This window comes from Malus sylvestris, chromosome 16, assembly GCF_916048215.2.
Source record: "Malus sylvestris chromosome 16, drMalSylv7.2, whole genome shotgun sequence".
In the NCBI taxonomy this organism is placed as follows: Eukaryota; Viridiplantae; Streptophyta; class Magnoliopsida; order Rosales; family Rosaceae; genus Malus; species Malus sylvestris.
In genome coordinates, this window is record NC_062275.1 from 34,400,851 (window position 1) to 34,422,920 (window position 22,070).

The following is a 22,070-nucleotide window of genomic DNA, read 5'->3' on the forward strand; positions in this document are numbered from 1 at the left end:
GGTCATAGTGACTTATTGTGTACTTTTGCCCGATCATAAATCCATCAAATCGCTTGTACCATTGTCTTGGAGACTGCTTCGAGCCATACAATGATTTTTCCAATTTGCAAACCCAATTTTCCTTTCAAGCAACCTTAAAACCTTCTGGCTGAGACATATAAATCTCTTCCTCTAAATCACCATGTAAGAACGCAGTCTTGACATCAAGTTGGGCCAACTCAAGGTCAAACTGCACAACTAAAGCCAACAGAATACGAATAGAAGAATGTTTTACTACAGGAGAAAATACCTCATTGTAGTCAATGCCTTCCTTTTGAGCGTAGCCTTTAGCTACCAATCTGGCTTTGAATCTTACATTGTCTTTTCCCAAAGATTCCATCTTTTTGGCATACACCCATTTACAACCAATTGCTTTATTCCCCTTTGGTAACTGAACCAGATTCCAAGTCTCATTTTTATGAAGAGATTTCATCTCCTCATCCATAGATTTCTTCCACAACTCGCACTCTGAACTCATGATAGCTTCTTTGTAGGCGGATGGAATATCATCTTCAATAACAGGAAGTGCATATGCCACAATATCAGTAAATCGAGCAGGCTTTCGAATTTCCCTTCTCGATCTTCTGGTTGCAATATAGTCTTGTTGCTATGGAGGCTCTTGGGTAAGTGCTTCCTCTTCATCATCCTCGTCCTCATCATCAGAATTAACTGTAAGACTAGTGGTTGTAACATCAGACCTTACTGGAACAACTGGAGTCTTCAGTAACTCCACCTGCTTTGAGCTACTCATGGTCTCGGTCGTTTTAGTTTCACCTTCATGCTTGTTCTGATTAACCATAGCAGCCTCATCAAAAGTCACATCTCTGCTTACAACAAATTTCTTCTCATCTGGACACCAGAGTCGGTATCCCTTCACGCCAGTGCTAAAGCCCATAAATAGAGCTTTCTTTGCTCTTGGATCCAACTTGCTTTCTCTGACATAATAGTAAGCAGGACAACCAAATATGTGTAAAAACTTGTAATCAGTACAAGGTTTACCAGACCATACCTCCATGGGCGTTTTGCCCTCGTTCGCAACAGCTGGCAATCTATTAATGAGATGGCTTGCATAAGTAATTGCCTCAACCCAAAATGCCTTGCCTAAACCAGCATTAGACAACATACACCGGACTTTCTCAAGCAAAGTACGGTTCATGCGCTCCGCCACTCCATTCTGTTGCGGTGTCTCCTTAACCGTGAAGTGTCTCACAATATCCTCATCTTGACAAACTTACAAGAAAAAATCAGACTTATATTCACCCCCATTGTCTAATCTGAGAGTCTTGATCTTTCGACCGCTTTGCGTTTCAATCATCTTTTTCCACTTCAGGAATATCTTCAAGACTTCATCTTTACGCTTCATGGTGTACACCCATATTCTTCTAGAGAAGTCATCAACAAAGGAGACAAAATAATGGCTACCTCCCCAAGATGCATTCTTGGAAGGTCCCCAAACATCAGTGTGAACATAATCAAGAATGCCTTTAGTGTGGTGAATAGCAGTGCCAAATTTTACTCTAGTTTGCTTACCCAACACACAATGCTCACAGAATTCCAATTTGCATGCCTTTGCACCTTTCAATAAGCCTTGCTTCACCAATCCTTGCAACGCTTTTTCACCAGCATGCCCAAGGCGCATATGCCATAACCTCGTGGTGTCTGTGCTATCTGCGTCAGCAGCTTCGGTGACAGCTGCTCCACCAATAACTGTACTCCCCTGCAAGAAATACAAGTTATTTCGTCTTGTACCTTTCATCACCACCAGTGCCCCGTACACAGCTTTAAGAACTCCACCCTCCATGGTGATCTTGAGACCCTTGGATTCCAATGCACCCAGTGAGATGAGATTTTTCTTCATATCCGGTACATACCGAACATCACTTAATTCTCTGACTATTCCATCATGCATCTTCAAACAGATTTTGCCTATCCTTTGTGTTTTGCAGGCATTATTATTACCCATCAAAACAACTCCACCATCCAGCTCCTCGAAATTAGAAAACCATTCCCGAATGGGACACATATGATAGGTGCAACCTGAATCCAAAATCCACTCATTTGAGTGACCATCAGCATATGAACTAGCCAAAGCAAACTCGAAATCATCATCTCCAGATTTTGCAATATTTGCTTCAGAACCCGCTTTCTCCTTCTCTTTGTTCTTCAATTTGGGGTAGTCTTTCTTCCAATGACCCTTTTGGCGACAAAAAGCACATTCATCTTTAGCAGGAAACTTCCCTCGTGACTTTGAACGAGATTTTCCCCGCTTCCCAGATTTTCTTTCCTCTGTTCGACCCCTTGCAACAAGTGCCTCGGTTTGTGAATTGTGAGTCTTCAATTCCTTCTTACGACACTCATGATTCACCAATGTCGTAGACACCTCATCAAGTTTCACCTCGGATTTTCCATACAACAGAGTAGTTGTCAAATGATCATAATCATCAGGCAATGAATTTAACAAACATAGTGCCTTGTCCTCGTCAGGAATTTTCACATCAAGGTTTGCTAAATCAGCAAGTATTTTATTATAATCATTGAGGTGTTCGTACATAGAGATACCTGGACGATACTGAAATCGGAAGAGTCGCTTCTTCAAGAAGAGACGATTTTCTGCGCTCTTGGTCATATACTTCTCCTCCAATTTCGTCCATAACTCCTTAGCAGAAGTTTCCTTCATATACGGGTATTTCAACTCCTTATCAAGGAATGATCGAATAGCAGCATAAGCATGAAGATTAATTCGTGTCCACTGCTTGTCATCAATATCTTCTGGTTTATCTTCCAGAACCATATCCAACTCTTGTTGATACAACACATCCATAACTTCACATTGCCACATACCAAAATTATCAGAGCCATTGAATTTATCAACCTCTAACCTTGTAGTAGTAGTTGGATGTCTATTGGATGAAGACGATGTTGACCCCTTCTTTACAGATTCATCTTTATCTCCAGCCATCTACTCGCCACTATTCACAAATATTGCACTGTTCACAGGTACAATACCGTTCACAGATACTGTAGCAGTTCACTGTTCACGGAACTGTAGCGCCAACACTATTCACGGAACTGGGCTCTGATACCACTTGTTGTGCGGAAGCGGCATCCAACTGTAAGTAAAAAAGTAAAACAGAACAGACTAAAACTAACACCAACAAGAACACCAAGATTTATACTGGTTCGGCAATGCCTACATCCAGTTTGGAGACAACGGAGTATTCCACTATAATCAATGAGAACCTACAACAGTGTTTATCACTCAATTTCCCAAAGACCCAAATAACCCAAGCTCACACACTTGCAATAGGAAGGGAACAAAAAATACAAAGCAAAAACAATTTGAGAAAATTCTTCTCTGCCAAAATGGCTTCTTGCTCTTTCTCCTCACTATTTCTTCTCCTCTCCTACAGGCTGCACCTTGCTTCTTCTTTTATAGCCAAAGAAAAGCTTCTCAAAGACATCAATGGCCAAAGGCCTACCATCAAGTCAAAAGAATTAGGCACAATTGTTGTTTGTCTCCCATTACCACAAAGTAGCCGAAATTTTTGATCTTTGACTACATTGTTTGAGTCAATAATCAACACATGCCACCACTAGCGATCCCACCACCCCTAACACCATGCTGCAGCCCCCACAACTCCTCCATAACCATGTCACAGCGCCACCACTATATTCTTCAATTGAAAGAAAAAGAAGCAAATTATAAGGAGTAAGAATGTAATTTTGTGTACATCGCTGTCGTGTACGATATTGTCGGCCTGCCATAAAACGAATGAGTTGGAAATGGAAGAACGCGTGGCGTCTGAATCTGCGGTCCACAGATAAATTAGAAAAAAGAAAAGTGAAAAAGCAAGACATGATTGCTTGTTTAAGGCAGATAAAGGCAGAGTCAGGAGTTTTCCCCACTTGCTCAAATTTCGTTCACGTTTTTAGCCTGCGACTTCTTTCTTCTTCCCATTTTATTACGGATTTTGGATCCTTCTATATTTTCATTGTTAGGATTCTAGAGATCAAGTCATTATAATCGCTTACCACACATTTTACGGTCACAAATTATTATGCTATGAGATAGAATTAAAATTTAAAATGATTTGTCATTGTAAATGGGCAGTGAACGACTACGTTGACTTGATTTCTATGATCCTTACAAATAGTATCCGAAAATGATCCAATTCTTTTCATTACTTGCATTTGCCTCTTTCCTTTCCCTGTCTTCTCTTTTGTAGGACCCCAAACTGACATGCCACTTAGATGTATATGCATGAACATCGATCATTTTGGTCCTTGTGAAGATTAATTACTTACTTTTAAGTAGGGTAAGTTGTGATAAAAAAAGGCCAATAGGTCAAGAGTTCCAAACTTCTAATATAAGATTAACATTTGATTTGTATATTTTTAAGATCCGTCGATGCTTCTATTTGTAATGTGTTTTCAGTTTTAAAAATTTATATTTTGTAACATTTGCATGCTTTTCTTTGGTATTGTGAAATTTAATAAATAATTAATTCATAATGTATTTTTTTTTTGTCAAAAAGTAACATTTATTAGATAAGAAAAAATGTTACAGTCCAACTCAAATGAAGACGGAATAACCTAAAACACACTTGGGGCAAGCTGAAATACAAAATCCCAACTCAATAAGCAAATAAATGAAAAATAAAACCCTAATCCCAATCCTCCAGAGAGGAGCAACTCCCGCCGCTATTGCCACAAACATCTTTGCCAGCAGCCACCAAGCAACAACACTAGAGAAAACGACCGAGTGGTCAATTCGAATAAGACATCGTTCATAAAAATTACAAACCCACAACCAAAAGCACACTAGAGCTAGATTTCGTCACCGAAAACGCCGAACTTAGAAATAATCATTGGATCCGTCCCTTTCACCAAACCCTGCAAATATATATAAATAAAGTAGAAGAACTCAAAACGAAATAGAGACAAAGATGAAGGACAACTAAGAAAAACTCAAAAGGAAACTGAGAAGAGAGACGAATGAAAGAAGAGAATGAGGGAAATAGGAGAAAAATGGGGGTTGCCACAGGCACCCAAGCTAAAAGAGGGGGATAGCGGGGAATGTGTTTCCTGGGGTTATGTTTTAAGCATAAAGAGCTTTCTTCTAGAGAGAGAAAGTAGAGAGTGTGTTCCGAATGTACAATTTCAAGGATCCGGCCAGAGTAGATATATGCATTGAATACTTACATATACTAAAACCCAAAACGAAAAACACTGTTCATTAACACGTGTTGCTCACCATTTCCCTTATAGGCTACCCACACGCCGATCATCGTTGAAGGCTCTGCTTCCAATTATTCTCGACATTTCCTTCCGTTTCCACTTCTCCCTCTCACTCCACGGTCTTCTCTCCTCTCATCTCTCACTCTTCCTCTGACTCTCCTTCTCGACTGAAAGAACCATAACCCTCTTCTATTCCTTGGGGTAATTTTCCAGTACACTTTTCCATTTGCTTCCCACACTAATCTCACCCCTGAGATAAAAGAGGAATTTGATTGATTTTCTTTGTGAGTTTTGGATGATCCTAATGATTGTTGCGTACAATTTTGATGATCCCACCCGACGCCTGTTGGTGTGAGTCATAGGATAATAGGTATTGGAATGTAATTTGGTTTCGTAGATTAAAGGGATTCTTTCCTAGTTTAGGATAAACACTTTTATTACTATTCCTTGGACTACATGGAATAGATGTGTATATATACATGCCCGTATGGGAGAAATTAATAATAAGAACAATCAATCAGATTTTGTCTTGGTATTAGAGCCAGGGGATGGGCCCGTACTACCACGTTATTGGGTGGGTCCCCATTGGCCTCCCGTGATTGGTGAGTCCTAATATGGCTCCACGTAGGCCAAAGATGCCATGTGATTGGGTGGGTCCCCATTGGCCTTGCACGATTTGGTGAGTCCCAACATGGCTCCATGTGGTTGCCAATGTGTGGATCTCCACGTGTGACCCATAAAATGGGGTTTCACGTGCTGGGGAGTGTTGAAACCAATTGTCCCACAATAGACAGAGTGAAGGAGAAAGAGTACTTTAAATAGAATTATCCCACTCTAACTAACACTGAGGCATTTTGTGATAAAAACCCCACACCTGAGGATTGTGTAGGTGGTTAAGTGGGGACAATATCGGTGTTGTTGGAGTGGGCCCTCGGCCTGTCGACCTAAAAATTTCCACATGGTATCAGAGCATGATAGAACCACACATGTTGAGGTAGATAGACACTTCATCAAAGAAAAGCTAGATGTGAAGATGATTGAGATTCCATACGTGAAGACAGAGGAACAGTTGGCAGATATCTTAACACATGCAGTTTCTGCTAATAGGTTTTGTGACTCACTTGACAAGTTAGGCCTAGAAGATATCTACGCACCAACTTGAGGGGAAGTGTTGGCGTGAGTCATAGGATAATAGGTATTGGAATGTAATTTGGTTTCCTAGATTAAAGGGATTCCTTCCTAGTTTAGGATAAACACTTGTATTACTATTCTTTAGACTACACGGAATAGATGTGTATATATATGCCCGTATGGGAGAGAATTAATAATAAGAACAATCAATCAGATTTTGTTTGCGCCTCCATTCTTTTCACGCAATCTTGCAAAGGATCACTAACGGCTAGTAATCCTACTTTTGGATGGTTAAATCTGTAGTTTACATCGAATTTTTGACATCTTTCCCTCTCACTTTCCCCACAGATTAGCTTCTCCAGAGATGCATCCATACCTGAAGCTGCAAACACAGAGATAGAAAACAAACTACTTTCCGAGGCATTTCTAGAGTCGATCATTGGAAAGCACGGTGTTTCTCCTGCAGCATAGCAAAGTTTGGCTGCGAGGTTTCTGAATTCTTGAATGGGTGCAAGGAATCTAATGGTGCTGAAGCCATAAAATGAAAAAGTGGAGGCATGAAAACTGAGAGAGGAGAAATAAAACTTGGGAGGATTCCTGTTCTGTGTTTAGTGAATTATTTACATACAATCTGGGAAGCTATAGGTAAGTGTTATCTTGTTTAATTTAAAGAAAAATGATCATGTTTCATGAGAAATATTAGTGTTGTTTTGTTATATGTTCAATTCAAATCAACAAATATACTGTTGTTATGAGAGAATTCCGATTGTTTGTGATTGTTAGATTTATGGAGTAATCGGTCCATTTGGATAATGCCAGTCATTTCTCTATACCGTGTTCACATAATGAGGGGATGTAGATCAAACTTTGGTTGAGTTGAATTTGGCTCGATATTGCGTTACTCAGTGCGGCGGCTATCGCCTGATTTTAATACATGTAAAAACAGCTAGAGATTGAAGATTGTCTTGATATCAAGTTTAGCAATGAATTATTAGATGAGCAAACCCAGCTTCAGCAAACTCAGCCCCAATTTATCTTTTTTTTACATACACATATCAATCGGACTGAGATTTTTTCTTTTACCTTGCTTGGATGTGTTGCAGGTGCGGGGTTGTTGAAGAAAATTGGTTTTAAAGGATCCTTTGCAGATGCAGGATCTTCTGCTAAGGTATGGGAATTCCTATTATTAAATGATATCATTGCAATATGAGTGTAATTAGTTTAGTTTTTTTTTTGTTTTTTTTTTCTTGTGAAATGCTATTTACAATGTCAGAATGTTTCTTGTAATTCAGTTGTTAAGGTTTTTATTTTTTATTTTTTTTTATTTTATTTATATTTTTCCTTTTTTAGACATTTGCAGTTTTGTCCGAAGTGCACTGTTTGGTTGTCTGCATGTTGAAGAGGCTGCGAGGAAAGGATGATGGTATGGGAACTTGAATGCAGAAATAGTACTTTTACGTTATTCGTTCATTATATCGTGTTCACTATTTCTTCCACTACGTTTTTTAATGCTGGAGTAGCTGGATGTTGCATTGGTCTTGCTCTTAGTTTTCCAGGTATCCATCGTATTACAGAGTTCGATAATTTATAAATTAGCAATAAACTCATTGACTGTGCTATTAAAATTAAAATTCTTAATATCTATAGAACTCCCGATTTTTGTTCTCTCTCATTTTTGGATTGTTATAACGAGCAAGTATTTTCCTCGCTAATCAATAAAACAGTTTCTGCACAATCTATTGTATCTTTAATATAGAATACCTTATTTAATTTACAGGTGCACCCCAGGCTCTTCTACAAAGCTGTCTCACTTTTGGGGCATTCTCATTTGTTATTGAAGGCCTATACAAGCAGCAGCCGGCTTTAGCACAACCATTTTATGTGAGGAAGAAAAGTGAGCAAGTTCGTCCCTTGGTTCTCCCCCTTCAACTTTCACTCCCGGTCCAACTAAAAGCGGGTTTCACCTTCTTTTGCAATTCCTTTAAGAATCTCAAGAAGGGCACTTCTCACCTAGCCTAAGAAAAGGTTTGTTCCAGAAAGGCGGCACAGCTTAGACCTCTTTATGAGAATTCAGGTTCTTTCATTAGGGTTTTTCTTAATTTTTCAATTCATCGGTATTTTTTTCTCAAGATAGTGAATATACTGCATATGGGTGGAAAAGGGTATTTATTTATTTATTTACTTACTGATATTTGAATGCAAACTGTTCAAATTATGGTTGCAGTGTTCTGGATCATTGAATTATGTATAAAATCAGTTAGAACTGTGCTCAATTTGATAATGATGTTGAACAATATGGTCAGGCTTGTCACACAGTATTGTAGGATGATGTGGTATTAGGGATTGTAAGTTTGAATGGTGTTTTCTGTTCGTGTGATCTATGTTTAAGATACTGTATTCTCCACTTGAGCTCTTTGAGTGTTTTTGTATAGAACTTATAGTTGTCAGGGTGTTCTATCCATCCTTAGAATTAGTGTCCTCAAGCATGCCTAATTTATTAAACCCTTTCCAATATAAATGAAGAATTTTAGTGGTTTCAGGCCAAATCGTGATTTAACATTAACATATTTTATAACACTACTTTCCAATTTTTATGAACGTGTTTTCTTCTTATTTTTGAAATGTAGTTTGCAAAGGAGAATCCATTTGCCACTAATCTACCACAACTCAAAAGTTAGAGATCAAGAAGAGGTGACAGAAGAGGCAGTGACAACCACATTACGAAGGTCTCTGAGTTTATATTCAGCAATTCAAGCACATGATGGACGTTGGGCTAGGGATTATGAGGGTCCCATGTTTCTGCTTCCTGGTTTGGTAAAGGAGAAAAGTAGTAATCACCATGTAATCCAGAAGATGAAAACACGGAGAATCTATATATCATGGTTAAAATATGAGAAATAAGTTTTGACATTCCAAAAGATGGCTGCATATTCATTTTAGAACTTCACAGCCTTTCTTCTTAGTTAAATGAATTAACCAAGATTTTTTTTCTTTATTATTTGGTCTGTTTATACCATACTTGACCAATCCCGAAACTACTGAGCACCGGTCAACGTTATACCGTCAAGAACCCATAAGAGTTTTCCTCCAACCAGGAGGCCAATCATAGTGCGACACATGTCAACATCAGAAGCCAATCATAGCGCGACATATGTCAACATCAGAAGCCAATCACAACACAACACTTGTCAATGTCAGAATGAAATTAGAAACTCTCTTATATAAATAGAGATCATTCTCTCACAATATTTCCTAATGTCATTTGTACTAAATCATTCACTAGTACTCACTAAATGAGAGGTTGAACCTATGTACTTGTGTAAACCCTTCACAATTAATGAGAACTCCTCTACTCCGTGGACGTAGCCAATCTGGATGAATCACGTACATCTTGTGTTTGCTTCCTAATGTCATTTGACACTTTCTGTTGTACCAAAGTCCTAACTGATTTTGTGCATCAACATTTGGCGCCGTCTGTGGGAACGACACTTATTCCCACTCTCTTCAGCTTTACCAAGCTGGTTTCCACCATTTGTACACTCTCTTTTGACCACGCATCCCTTTCCAACATGGGGAGCGAAGGAAGCCAGAGCACACAGAATGACACACCTCTTGCACCTAGTGCGAAGCAACGAAAGAATGAAGGAAAAAAGGTTGCTCTTTAAGCTAAAGTCGATGAGCTAGAAGCTCAGAACAACAAGATAGCAATGAAGAATAAGGTCATCCAGAAGCAGTATGAGAAGCTCTTTGAGACGCTCCACGAAACTAGGCGTACTCAAACATGCGAGCTCGTTGCCCCTGTGGACATCAACCATCATCTAGGTGCCCCCCCAACACGGAGGGTCACCTCCATTCGACATGGGTATCCCTGATGAGGAGTGAGCTAATCATCAAAACATTGATCAACATGAGACTTCTCTCAACCCAGATGCTTCGACCGAAAGTAGAAGAAGTGGAGGAAGACATCTCCTTGCAGAAAGGTTTGAAGGATCGAAAGCCGTTTATCATGACTGCCGAGACTTCCTAAAGCAACGTCAAGAGAATCCCCTCCACATATGCTCGAAGTTCAATGACCCAAGGGTTTCTGAAAGACTCGGTCATCTCCCACGACCCAAGCCAGCTGCCAATCTAGGGAAGGAACGACAGGTCCCAAAGGAACATGAAGGTATAAGGGACTCTGAGGTATTCTGATAGATTTGCCTTAGAAGTCAGTACGGCGAGTCCAAGAAAAAACCACACGCCCTTGCTCAAACTTTCCTATTTCCAAGAGGCGATGGAGGCTTACGAAAGAAAATTCCAGTGGTACATGACTCCACTCAGGACCACATTGTCCTACAGCTCCTTGAGGAAGTAAACAAGTTGAAGGCCAAACGTCAGGCCGAGATACCTGACTGGAACCAACCCAGGCCTAGCCCTCTCACAAGAAGGATCATCGACCCTTTCAAGCGAAGACAAAATAAAAGCTTGGTTCATAACTCTATACTGGAAGGGAGGACCCAATTGAACATCTTAACCTCTTTGAGTCCACTATGGCATATCGGATGCACATCGACGAAAAACGATGTTTTCTCTTCCCCTCTACCCTTTCTGGCAAAGCTCTAAATTGGTATTGTCGTCTTCCACCTGAGATAGTAGACTCATTTGAGAAAATGAGGAAACTGTTTGTCTCTCAACACATCTTCCAGACCGATCATTTGCATTCTGCATATGACTTGTACACTATTCACCAGAAGCCGGACGAGTCACTACAAGAGTATGCCGGTCACCTCAGCCATGAGTATTCTCGCTGCGTTGAGGCAAATGACAAGACCACCTTCAAGGCCTTCACGGAAGGCCTACGTGATTGTTTCTTCAAGTACATGATCAATGCCAACACTTGGAAGACTTACTATGAGGTGATGGCACATGCTTATAACCACGCCTCCGCCGAAGCAAGGCCATACCAAGGGAACCCCCATATGGTTAACCCTTATCAACAAATGGGAAGTGGAAGTCAAGTTCTACCAAGTGAGGAGATATTGGCCATTCAGACACCCATTGCATCATCTCTTGCCTCATTTAGCTACTCGCTAAGTCACCAAACATATCTGTCTCTTGGTAAGAAGAAGGATTTTTACTCTCAGCAAGCCCATTACAACAAGAGGGATAAAAGTTCGTATCAAGACAACCAGGGGTGAACTTACCATCGACTATTATGACTATGGGGCCAAGCCTCATTCTTTCAAAGTGGAGGACTAAGTACTGAAGGAAATGCTATTATAAGAAGGCATACACATTACAAATGCTTTGACTCTCAACCGCTTGAGACTTTTGTCACACAAGCTATTCGGCAAATATTTAAAGAAGAGGGAATTCAGACAACTTCTTTTGAGTCTTTTGCGTTCCTAGCACTGGAACACTTGGTCTACGCCGACTTACCCTTATACTCCAACTCAAAGCTTCAACATGCGTACTTTGACACAAAGTATGTGATACTAAGTGTTACAACCAACATGGTTCACATATCAAAAACATGGATCCCTTCATGCATAGCAAAACATTCATAAGCATTACTCATATCAATCAACATAAACATTATACATTCCAACACATTCATACATAAACATCATGCATTCCAACACATTCATACATAAACATCATACATTCCAACACATCCATACATAAGCCAACTGTGCTTCGAAAAGGTTCAACATACTTTGTGTCTTCGACACTTGCTACAATGTGCTTCGACACCTTGCCCTTATTCTCACCAACTAGGTGATGAAATGTAAAGAAAGAACTCATCTTCATGCCACCTACCAGGTGATGAAATGTACAACCCGTACTCTCCTTCATGCCACCGACTAGGTGTTGAAATGTACAACCCGTATTCTAATATCATTTGGCAACTTGCCACTCATGCCACCAACCAGGTGATGAAATGTACAACCCGTACTCTTCTTCATGCCACCAACCAGGTGAAGAAGGAACTCATCTTCACGCCACCAACCAGGTGATGAAATGTACAACCTGTACTCTCTTTCATGCCACCAACCAGGTGATGAAATGTATAACCCCTACTCTAATATCATTTGGCAACTTGCCATTCATGCCACCAACCAGGTGAAGAAGGAACTCATCCTCGTGCTACCAACCAGGTGATGAAATGTGATGAAAGGTGATGAATGAACTCACATTCGTACCACCAACTAAGTGATGAAAGCAACTCACCATTCATTCCACCTACCAAAAGACGAGTGGTACAACTTGTACATTTGAACTCTTAGCATTCACAAATAATAAAAAACCCTCAAGCTTGACAACTCAACTAGGGGAGCACTTATGCCCAACAAGAGTTATAGTCACCAACAAAGTCTTATTGCAAGCCAACAACAACTTCAGTGCATGACATACGAAGATCAAGCTATTCAGCCCTCTTGCATCTGCTTCAGACATTTCCCCTCTATAACAATACAAACACTACAACTCGTAGAATGCTTCACACTCTTGATCAGGACAGTGTGAAGCAAAACCAATTTATGGTGCTAACAAGAGCTTCGTCAAAGGAGTTCAACCACAATTCTCAAAAGCTTCACACACTCTTGATCAAGACAGTGTGAAGCAAAACCAATTTATAGTGCCAACAAAAGCTTCATCAATGAAGGGCAACCACAATTCTCAAAAGCTTCACACACTCTTGATCAAGACAGTGTGAAGCAAAACCAATTTATAGTGCCAACAAGAGCTTCATTAATGGAGGGCAACCATAATTCTCAAAAGCTTCACACACTCTTGATCAAGACAATGTGAAGCAAAACCAATTTATGGTGCCAACAAAAGCTTCATCAAATGAGTTCAACCACAATTCTCAAAAGCTTCACACACTCTTGATCAAGACAGTGTGAAGCAAAACCAATTTATGGTGCTAACAAGAGCTTCATCAATGGAAGGTAACCACAATTCTCAAAAGTTTCACACACTCTTGATCAAGATAGTGTGAAGCAAAACCAATTTATGGTGCTAACAAAAGCTTCATCAAAGGAGTTCAACCACAATTCTCAAAAGCTTCACACACTCTTGATCCAGACAGTATGAAACAAAACCAATTTATGGTGCCAACAAGAGCTTCATCAATGGAGGGCAACCACAATTCTCAAAAGCTTTACACACTCTTGATCAAGACAGTGTGAAGCAAAACCAATTTATGGTGCTAACAAAAATTTCATCAATGGAGGGCAACTACAATTCTCAAACCTTCGAGGCAAATTCAAGACTATTCGAAGAAAATTTAATTTATATGGTTCATCCAAACCTTTGACTACTATAAGGTGTGGCTTGCATCATAATCTCTTGCTCAACAGTGTGGAAGCAAAATTTGTATATGTTGTCTCTCCCACATTTTCAAATTTTTAGTTTCCCCAAAAAAAAAAGGGAAATTCAACAAAGCTTCATCAATGGAGGACAACTACAAATTCTCAAAAGCTTCACACTATCTTGATCAAGATAGTGTGAAGCAAAATCAATTCGTGGTACCCAACAAAGCTTCACCACAAAAGCTTCATTAATGGAGGACAACTACAAATTCTCAAAAGTTTCACACTATCTTGATCAAGATAGTGTGAAGCAAAATCAATTCATGGTACCCAACAAAAGCTTCAACTCCAAAGCTTCACCTACAAAGCTTCAACTCCAAAGCTTCACCTACAAAAGTTTCACCCACAATAGCTTCACCTACAAAAGCTTCATCCATAAAAGCTTCACTCACCACAAAAGCTTCACCTACAAAAGCTTCACCAATAAAAGCTTCACCTACAAAAGCTTCACCCATAAAAGCTTCACCCACAAAAGCTTCACCTACAAAAGCTTCACCCACAAAAGCTTCCTCCACCACAAAAGCTTCACACACAAAAGCTTCCCCCACCACAAAAGCTTCACCCACAAAAGCTTCACCCACAAAAGCTTTACCCACCACAAAAGCTTCACCAACAAAAGCTTCACCCACAAAAGCTTCACCAACAAAAGCTTCACCCACCACAAAAGCTTCACCAACAAAAGCTTCACCCACCACAAAAGCTTCACCCACCACAAAAGCTTCACCCACAAAAGCTTCACCTACAAAGCTTCAACACAAAAGCTTCACCTACAAAAGCTTCACACTATCTTGATCAAGATAGTGTGAAGCAAAATCAATTCATGGTACCCAACAAAACTTCAACATCAAAGCTTCACCTATAAAGCTTAATATATATATATATATATATATATATATATATATATATATATATATTTTGGAAATTCGAAAATTCGAAAATTCAAAAATTCAAAAATTCAAAAAAAAAAAAAAATTGCATAGGCCTCATCTTCTTTGGGCTTAACAACTTTCATAACAAATATATATGAAAGAGGAGTTTTGGGCTACCACTTAGAAAGGAAAATGGTGAAGTTTTGTTACTTTGGAAACTTGGCTACTAGCAAGACACCTCAGTCGTCAACTCCCTCGACCGGAAACTTGGGGGACTCCTACCATATGCTACTGCACCTTGATACTCGGAAGTCTCACGACCACTCAGTGACTTGGATTTTTTCAAGTCTCCAACCGAGAAGTTTTGCTCACTTTGGAAATTAAGGGAGCACTACCTCAACCTACATGCTTCACTCACAATGCTTCAACATACAAGCTTCAACAAAAGGAAAAAAATCAAAGAACTTAGTGAAGAAGGCCTTGGTGTATTTAACACAATACGTTGAAATGAAGCAAAGCTTGTTTATTGATATCTCCGATAAGTTACAAATATGTACATATACATGAATCAAAATAAACAAACAAGAGGGAGCATTCACAAAGGTTGCTCAAGAGAAGTCTCAGCAGTCGGCAGAGCCCCAGAAATAGGAGGCACCAGAGGGTGATTATTCGGAGCTTCAGTATTAGGCAGAACCCCAGAAGGAGGAGGCACCGAAGGTTGATCATTTGGAGCTTCATTACGCGGTACAGCCCCAAAAGACGAAGGCAATAAATGCCTTTGGAACAAACCCACAAACCTCTGATGATCAAGTAAAATTTGACCATCAGATTCCTACAACTGGTCGAGCTTCCTCTTCATGTTTGTAGCATAGTCATGTGCGAGCCTGTGCAACTGTTTATTCTCATGCTTAAGTCATCTGATCTCCTGTTTGAGACTTATCATTTCAGTCGCCAATGATTCAACTTGGCGGGTTCGAACAAATAGGCGTTGGGCCATATTAGACACAGAACCTGCACACTAAACATTGAGAGCCAGAGAATCCTTAACAGCCAACTCATCAGACCATTTGGAAAGTAGTCTGTTATCTTTGGGAGTGAAAAGGTTCCTAGCCACCACCACAACGGTCATATCATTCTTCATCACAGAGTCCCCAACAGTAAGAGGACCAGTAGGGGATAAGAAGGATGGGCGCCATATGTTATCTTGAGAAGGCATGGCTGCCTCTTCACTAAAGTTCAAGTCAAAACGATGGTTAGATGTCCCAGACATTCTGAGAAATGATAAAGGAGAAATGAGGTGCAATAAATCTCTGAAGTAAGGGGAAAATTCCTACAAGCAATAACTATCTGAATGTATTTCTTGCATACAATTGGTGCCCATATAAAAGAAAGGACAACAGGACCGTTGGTTCAAAAATCAAAGAGGCACCACTCTCCGGATTCCAAAGAGGCACCACTTTCCACACGCAACATCAGCTCCTCGGGTACCACAGATAACTTTGCCAAAGATCTCTGACAAAGTTTAGACACATAAATTTTGAAGGTCCAGCTACCCTATTATTACCCACAAAGGTAAAGGAACAGCACCATTGCTTGATAACTAAAAAGTCCCAATGTGTGTCAACCTCCATACTTCATGGCAAGGCAGACTAGCAAAAATGCCCAACCTTTACTCACATTCGAGAAAACATTCCTAACAAGATTGCTTGCTCAAAAATCGAAGAGGCACCACCTTCCGAATCTCGAGAGCCAGACTCCAACAGGATTACTTTCTAAAAAATCGAAAAGACACTGCTCTCCGAATCTCAAGAGTCAAACTCCCAACAGGATTTCTTTCTCAAAAATCGAAGAGACACCGCTCTCCAAATCTCGAGAGCCAAACTCCCAACAGGATTACGTGCTCAAAAATCGAAGAGGCACCGCCCTCCGAATCTCGAGAGCTAGACTCCCAACATGATTACTTTCTAAAAAATCGAAGAAGCACTGCTTTCCGAATCTCAAGAGTTAGACTCCCAACATGATTGCTTTCTTAAAAATCGAAAGGCATCGTTCTCTGAATCTCAAGAGCTAGATCCCCGACATGATTGCTTGTTCGAAAATCGAGAGCCAGATTTCCTTGGATAAAGCTTGTTTGCAATCTTCACACGCAACATCAGCTTTCCAGATACAACAGACCACTTTTTCAAAGTGCTCTGACAAAGTTAAAACATGTGAAGCTTGCAACTCCCACTACATTGCTATGACCAAGAAGGGTAAAGAAATATCACTACTACTTGTTGTTAGGGAGACTCCTATATATGTCGACCTTCATCCTCCATAGCCAGGCAGACCTACAAATAAAAAAATGCTTAACTTTTCTTCACATCCGAGAGGGCACTCTCAGCAGAGTCTCTCGAAATACTTAGCTTATTTTCCTCCCGATAATACCTCTGCAAACAAACCACACCAGAGCAAGAGTATCTCATATCATCAGGGTTAAAAGCAAGAGTATCCCATTTCATGCTTTTTCCCTGTCTTTTCCTTTAGCCTTGTTCTTACCTGCAAGACAAGGAGAAAGAGAGCAATCAGTCAGCACTTGGAATCAAGCTTCCAGTTAGGAATTGACTGCCTGTAACCCCTTGCCTGATTACTTACCTGGCATTGCTCTCGAGTACTCATCTTCAACATCTTATGCTTCCAGAGAAGATACCACATTTGTTTGAGGAACAGATAGGGCAAGTGAGAAGGATACAAGAAAGCATGTGGAGACAAGCGTAACAGAACACGTGCTGACACATCCACTACTTTGTCAACAGCAAAAGTATCTCATATCATCAGGGTCGAACGTACTCTAGATTTGATGGACTTGTTTTGACCCTTAAATTCTTAAGTCGGCCTTATACTCTGGAGGAAACCAGAAAACCCTCCAGCCCAGTTCAAGAATAAGCCTGTGGAAAGTTACTTCTTCAAAAGCAAAAGTATCTCATATCATCTCTTTTCCATTTGCTTCTCCTTATCCTTGTTACTGTTTACGACACAAGGAGAAGGAGAACAATCAATCAGAAGCCGAAGTCGAACTTCTGATCTAGGTTGCTTGCTTGGAAGTCTAATTGCTTACCTTGTCTGTTACCTCCTTCGGCAAATCTCCTAGCTCGGCGACTTGGGGGACTCTTACTATAAGGTTTGTATCACACTTGACCAAGTCTGAAACTACAAGTAAGCTTCAAGTGAAATTGATACATTACCTTGTGCATCTTCATCGGTTAAAGATACCACTCCTGGATGGAGGAAAAGTACTTCCAGAAAAGATGCCACATCTATATATGAGACAGATAAGGCAGGTGAAAATGATACCACACTTCGATACTTAGAAGTTTCGTGATTTCTCAATGGCTTGGATCTTGCAAGTCCCCAACCGAGGAGCTTCCCTTACTCGGGAACTTAGGGGAGCACTGTTTATACCATACTTGACCAATCCCGAAACTATTGAGCACCGGTCAACGTTATACCGTCAAGGACCCAGAAGAGTTTCCCTCCAACCAGGAGACCAATCACAACGCGACACGTGTCGACATCATAAGCCAATCATAGCACGACGTGTGTCAACATCAGAAGCCAATCACAACACGACACGTGTCAATGTCAGAATGAAACTAGAAACTCTCTTCTATAAATAAAGATCATTCTCTCACAATATTTCCTAATGTCATTTGTACTAAATCATTCACTAGTACTCATTAAATGAGAGTTTGAACCTATGTACTTGTGTAAACCCTTCACAATTAATGAGAACTCATCTACTCCGTAGACGTAGCCAATCTGGGTGAACCACGTACATCTTGTGTTTGCTTCCCTGTCTTTATCCATTTACATACTTATCCACACTAGTGACCGGAGCAATCTAGCGAAGGTCACAAACTTGACACTTTCTGTTGTACCAAAGTCCTCACTGATTTTGTGCATCAACATGGTCCATTTGGTAATTGTTGAGTGACTAAGTATTACTTACCAATTGCAATAGATCATTGCACTTTCAATTACTGGAGGTTTGAATGCTGTTATGGTGTGCAGATATCTCTATAATCATCAGGTAAGAATGGTTTTCATGAAATTAATGCTTCTTAAGAAAGCTTTCATTTCGGTATAAAAAAAACTGAAAAAATTCACTGATGAATTGTTTTTGCATAATGAAGATAAGGAATGGGCTCTGTATATTGAGGGTCAAGTGCCATGTTTGTAAACTGTTTTGGTTCTTTGATAAACATTAGGGTGTATATGAATTTTGATATGGATGAGAATATGTTCTAATATATTTCACATATTTAACATAATTTTAAAACCCGCAACATCGCGTGAGCTCAATTTCTAGTATTCACTAAAAATGGTTAGTGAACCTGCGGAGAAGGTGAAATGACAGGAATGAGGGTTGGCCCACTATGTTAGAAAAAAAAAAAATCTTTAAACCAACCTTAAAAAGGCTACGGGAAAGGTACATTAACAGTGGTTAAGATCAACTCCGGATCTTAACTGCTAAGATATTGCGGATCAACCAGCAAGCTGCAGCCCCGCCGCAAACAAGGTCGTCCACTTCATTCTCCCTCTTCCCAGCTGGCAGAGATTCATCCGCTTGACGTGAATCTAGACTTACACATTGACGTGAATCTGGTACCGTTTTCAGAGCTTCTTCATCTTGCCACAGTACTGGACGACGATCTTTGTTGGAGAAGCAGCAAGGCGCCTCTGAGAGACGTCGTCCACCCCGTTTTGGAGTGTAGCCTTCAGCTTTCCACGGCGGAGGGCTGCTGCTTCTTGTTGATTCCTGGCTGGTCGATATTGTTTCGAACGGTCATGATTGGTTGACTTGCAGGATCCGGAAAGTTAAGATCCGGAGAGGATCCTAACCCCACTATCAGGCCCCACTTCTTGTTGTACCAATTAAGTCTCGCCAAGTGTCATTCTAGTTATATTTTATTAATTTTTTGGCTTTATCTTTGAAAATTCATAATAAATTCATTATAATTCAGAAAAATATTATAATACATGTTACGAACTTGTTGCAAAAATATGGAAAGCCTTTCTTAAAAAAATTAAATTTATAATTAAGAGTTATAATGTGAGAAAGTTTAACTACATTACGAAACACTTAATCGTACATAATAAAATTGTATTGAGAAAAATATTTTATTTATCTATATATATAAAGTGAGAGCAATAGTTTGGTGAAACAGTCGATAAACCTAATATTACCCTTTGTTTCCTTCACAATAAAAAATCACAAAAGTTTCGAAAATGAGGACAAATTCGTAAAAAACCCATTACTGAACATAAAACAAATTAAAAAAAATCTATAAACCGACGTGCTTAACAGTTAACCCTCACAAACTGCTAAGCAGTAGTGGACAGTTTAAAAACACAAATAAAAAAAAAAATATATATATATATTATCTTTACCATATATGTATAAAAGAAGTATAAAAGGTTACAGTAGAAACAAGATATAAAATATAAAAAATAAAAAAAATCCAAAAGTATTGGAAAAGAAAACGGAAAATTGAAAAAAAGAAGCAAAACAATTAGATGTGCTTAAGCCTATCAAACTGCAAAGCGGTAGTGGGCAGTTTTCTCGCCCATAGATTTCCACTATCTAAGTTGGGAGGTTCAACACTAAAGAAAGAAATTGTATTTGAAGCAGTTGCCATAGTAGTCTCCATTCCAATTTCACGATCCTTTGCGCTCCAACCACTCCTGTTCCCCTGCACTCCTCCAGTTTCTATGTATATGTCTTACTTTTCCATACAAAAACAGAATCATTGCCTTTATCTCTAGGTAAAACATAACACCAAAATGGTCAATCTTTGCAGAGAAACGATCCCTTCATCGAAGAGGTTCTGATTACGGCCGCCCATGTCACCTTCTATGAATTTAACATCGAGAACAGTCAATGGGTTCGTTTCCTGAATCGAAACTTCCACTTCTTCGTTTGGTTGCCCAGAAAACTATAAGAAATTCAAGGGCTTTTAAAATTAATTCAAATTAATTGTTATCTTTTTTAATTAATTATGTTTTGGATTTTTTATTTTTTTGAACATTAAAGTTATTTTGTAGCATATCAACAACGACAGAAACATGTAGAGAAGGAGAAAGAGATAGAGACAGAGACGAAATCAAAAATGGGGAGCGAGAGCAGCTGGGGCATTAACAAACCTCATTTGGACCTTCCGAAAAGAAGACCACCTGAAGCATGCAATCCAACAGTCACTCCCATCTCTCAGGCGCACCTTTTCTCATTATGATCAGATCAATCTCATCGACAACGTCCCTAACCACTAGCTTCACTTTTAACGGTACTTGCCTACTCCTTAATTAATTTTTTATTCATTTCACTTTAAGCAATAATTATTACAATTCTTCCATTTTTGCTGGTGAAGGTATAGAGAATGGTATGGACTATGAAGGAAGCTTGCTTTATGTTGGAAATATGTTAATGTCTTGGGCTCCCATCGAAATCTCTGATATCACTCCTGATAGGTATTTGCTCTGCACTTTTTTCTCCTTTCATTTTTTCAAATGTACACATGCAAACTTTGGGATGTCAATGATAACGTGTCTATATAATTGTACCAACACAATGTACTACTATGTTATTTCAATTCATTTTCTACAAATTTAGGATTTAGATAGAGTAATGATTGAGATAAGGGTAGAATGTGGCTGATATGAACTCAATCCACTTCTTGGCTTCGTAACGTGGATGTTGAATGCATGTACTTTTTTAATTTTATATGCAAACAAAATCAAACCTTTTATTTGCTCTTTTTTTTTATTGCTTATGTTTTCAATTTTATTTTAATATAATTTTTGTTTTGGGATTAATTACATGCTTAGAGTTTAGTAGATTTGGATTAAATTTTGGTTGAACAGATTGTGTAGTTGCGAATCTTGATCTTGATGGATAGGATTGTATAAAGAACTCATCGATTTATCTCATCTAAATTATTTATATTTTTAGGGATTTTAAATTGTTTTATGATGCCAAGTTTGGTAGAAAGAAAACGTTAGAGCCGCAGCAGAACGGGCAATCCACTGATGGAGCTTTGAATAATGGGAGTAGTAATTCCCACGTGACAACAAATGAGAATATGTGAAGAGAAAACTAACTTGGTCATCTATGAGCAATTTCAAAACCAAGTTGTGGATTTGATCTCATCATATGTTGCATTGCATGGACTTTGTAGAGTTGGATTCATTTGTTCTTCGATTATTTCTGTTTTTTAGGTAGGAGCTAGATAACTCACTCAAATTGAGTATTATCTGATCGGCATGAGGGGATACCGTATGATCTTGTTTTCATTACATTTTTAGACATTTTTACATGTGACATATTAAATTTTATCGAATAATGCTTCTTTTAGGAACTGACATTTTTTTGTGGACTCCCCAGCCAGAAGTCCCTTTTACCTAC

The 22,070-nt window shown here is 39.3% G+C and overlaps 1 protein-coding gene across 1 annotated transcript; it reads left to right on the plus strand.

Moving 5' to 3' along the window:
• The first annotated feature begins 6,965 nt into the window (after nt 1–6,965).
• On the plus strand, nt 6,966–8,427 carry LOC126609315 (chloroplastic import inner membrane translocase subunit TIM22-2-like). The gene is made up of 5 exons (XM_050277258.1): nt 6,966–7,053; nt 7,512–7,576; nt 7,759–7,831; nt 7,929–7,964; nt 8,186–8,427. The coding sequence occupies exons 1-5, from the start codon at nt 6,966–6,968 to the stop codon at nt 8,425–8,427; spliced, it is 504 nt and encodes a 167-aa protein (XP_050133215.1).
• Nucleotides 8,428–22,070: the final 13,643 nt, after the last annotated feature.

Bases quoted from the DNA above. Each gene is read 5' to 3' on its own strand.
- LOC126609315 (XM_050277258.1), top strand. From the start codon at position 6,966: ATGAAAACTGAGAGAGGAGAAATAAAACTTGGGAGGATTCCTGTTCTG. The intron at 7,054-7,511 runs GTAAGTGTTATC...GATGTGTTGCAG, and splicing joins TACAATCTGGGAAGCTATAG to GTGCGGGGTTGTTGAAGAAA. The intron at 7,832-7,928 runs GTATGGGAACTT...ATGCTGGAGTAG, and splicing joins GCTGCGAGGAAAGGATGATG to CTGGATGTTGCATTGGTCTT.